Raw genomic sequence first — 2,696 nt, forward strand, 5'->3', positions numbered from 1 at the left:
CCCGTGCTGGCCCCTGTGTCTGGCCCCCCTGCTGCTGCCCCTGTGGGGTTGGCCCAGAGTGCCGAAGGCACAAGCAGCATTCCCAAGCCGCGTTCCCAGACGGCCCCCTACGCTGCCACGCGGATTTGTCCCTGCACAAAGGCGTTCCGCCGGTAGGACACGGCTTGGAAAAGGGCGTTTATTGGTATTTATAAATACAAACATCAGGAAGAGTCCATTCCCAGACGGATAATTGACTTAAAAGGACACTGTCAAGCAGTTGGAGCTACCTTAACGCTGTCACCCTGGTTGGGGAGGGGGGAAAAAATACGCTTTGGGTTGTGTATTCTTGAGTTTTCCCTGGAAAACTCGGCTCTGTCGCAAAGGAATCGGTCAGCCAACTCCCCCGCCTCCGGCTCGGAGATTCCCTTTTATCCTTCCCCGGCCACAGCACGACCTAACCAACGAGTGCTCCTCCCGGAGCTGCGCCAACACGGGATCGCTGGGCGCTTGCCCCCGGGATCCGAGTCCGTTACCGTGGGAAGCTCCGTTCTCTCCTGCCACCCGGAAAAAATCAGGGGAAGGAAGGAGCGCCTTGAGAGAGAGAGAACCCGCAGGGAGGATCGGAATAAATACAAGGGATGAATAGCGACCTCCGGGAAGGGAGTCGAGAGCATCCTTTCAGACATGGCGCGGGATCCTCCCAGCAGACCGCCAGACCCTCGCTGAGCACGTACGGGGCGAGGGGGGGAGTTTTTAGGTTGCAGATGAAGGAGATTCAGAGCTTCGGTGGTACTGAGCGACCCTTCTGCCTGCCCCAACGCCTCCGCCAGCGCCGAGAGGGTCGGGAAGCAACGCGCTGCCCTCCAAGCAAACCCCCCAGGAAGGGAGGGGGAAAACCCAAGCCCGCAAGACCCTAAAACAGTCATTCCCTCATCCCCGCTCCGGTTCTTCAGGATGGAGGCGAAGCAGCACTGCCAGGATGAGAGGCGCGCTCCCGGGAACCATCCGTAAACCCCTGCATGGTTCATACTGGGCATCAGGAAGCGCCGGCATCCAGGAGCTGGGAGCTGGTCCCGGCTGGCTAAATCCTGCCCGAAACACCTTCGAACCAGCCGCTGCGAGTGCATCCCGCCCGCTGGGAAGCACCGGCACGCGGCAACCCGCCCCTCCCGGCTCCTTCTCCGGGGCAAAGAGACTTACCTGCGGAAGATGGAAAAGCCAGGAGCGCCCCAGCTCCAAAAGGGGACGGCGAGGGGACGTTTCTAGACCCGCTGCTCCTCCCGCTCCGCGGGCAGGGCAGCAGGGCTCCCCTCGGCTTTCCCTCGGAGGGATGGAGGGAAAGGGCAGCAGGAGGAGGGGGCTGACAGTCACTGTATGGGGTTTTTTTTTTCTCCTTCCAAGGGTTATATTTTTGTCACTGGGATAAAACTTGACATTCAAACCCCAATTTGGACACCCCATCGCGGGTAAGACCAGGCCAAGCAGCCCAGCTCGTTTGCCATTTAAAAATCTCCCCAACAGGTCAGGCTTCTAACGCTCAAAAGTGCCTTTTTCTTTTCTTTTTTAAATTACCAATTCACGACCTGTTTGATAAATCTCTCTCTCAAAATAAAGAACCATATTGGATTAGAAATCTGTAAAAAAAGCAGGATGTAGGGAGGGTAAAAAGACCCCAGAGCCTGACGGGACAGATTCCGCGCGCTCTCGCAGCGGCCTGGGAATCCTGCGAGCTGGAGCGGGGACGAAAGGGATGCACCTTCGGCATGAGCATGCTCGGGGGGGTCAGCAGGGACGGGGAAAGCGGAGAAGCACAAGTAAATCACGTCTCACGCCGGCTGCCGTTTCACTCCCCAACCGAAAAACGGACACACAACTTGGGATTTTTCAGGTTTGGGTTATTTTGTTTTCTTCTGGACAACAGATGCAGGGTTAAAGCGTGTTCCTTTCCTCCCCTCTCCCCCCCACTCCAACCCCTCTCCCCAAAGGGGTTTCAGTTACTATTCCAACCTCAACAGCAGCCACGGTCATTGTGGGTTCGCAACCAACCCCTCTCCCCAATCCTTACCGCGACGATTCCGTCTGAGCACGCCCAGCGGGAATGCTTCAGCGTGATTCCAACCCACCTACGGAATAAAGCCAACGCAGCTCCAGCTCCCACAGTGCAGCGTTCATCGCTCCGCTGGAACGGCTCGGGGCGGGGGGGTGTATGTATGTGTATGGGTGGCTACGGGGGCACCACGGCCCTGCTCGCTGGCCCTTGCAAATGACACTGGTATCGCTTTTCCTCGGAGCTACCGGTGTCCGCCGCAACTCTACGAGGGTAATTAAATACTCAGTTCGCAGGGACGGTCGCTTCCGGTGTCATAGGATGATGCAACATCTGCAGAAGCGTTGTCGGCTGCCCCCCACCGAGGGAGGTGGAGTCACGGGGGCGAAGTAGGCATGGACTTTGATGTTGGGTAAATGGGTCTGCAAAGACAAACGGGGGGTGTGAGGGGGGGTGTGAGGTGACGGCAGCGGCAGGACGAGGGTCAGAGAGGGTGACACAGGCCTGGCTTGTCAGACCACGAACTAACACCCACAGCAGAACCGTCACGGGATGGTTTGGGTTGAAGGGACCTTAAAGCCCACCCAGCCCCACCTCCTGCCATGGGCAGGGACACCTTCCACTAGACCAGGTTGCTCCAAGCCTCATCCAGCCTGGCCTTGGACAC

General features: G+C 58.1%; 1 protein-coding gene across 1 annotated transcript in view; it reads right to left on the minus strand.

Moving 5' to 3' along the window:
• Window positions 1–2,343: 2,343 nt before the first annotated feature.
• LOC104513017 (F-box/LRR-repeat protein 20-like) overlaps window positions 2,344–2,696 on the minus strand; it is a gene marked incomplete at its 5' end in the record, with an annotated part of 6,134 nt that continues 5,781 nt past the window's right edge. Inside the window, 2 exons of the mRNA XM_010156231.1 lie at window positions 2,344–2,451; window positions 2,534–2,553. Of these exons, the coding sequence (XP_010154533.1) occupies window positions 2,344–2,451; window positions 2,534–2,553 (128 nt within the window). The remainder of the gene's footprint in view (window positions 2,452–2,533; window positions 2,554–2,696) is intronic.

This window comes from Eurypyga helias, unplaced genomic scaffold (genome assembly GCF_000690775.1).
Source record: "Eurypyga helias isolate BGI_N326 unplaced genomic scaffold, ASM69077v1 scaffold18717, whole genome shotgun sequence".
NCBI lineage: Eukaryota > Metazoa > Chordata > Aves > Eurypygiformes > Eurypygidae > Eurypyga > Eurypyga helias.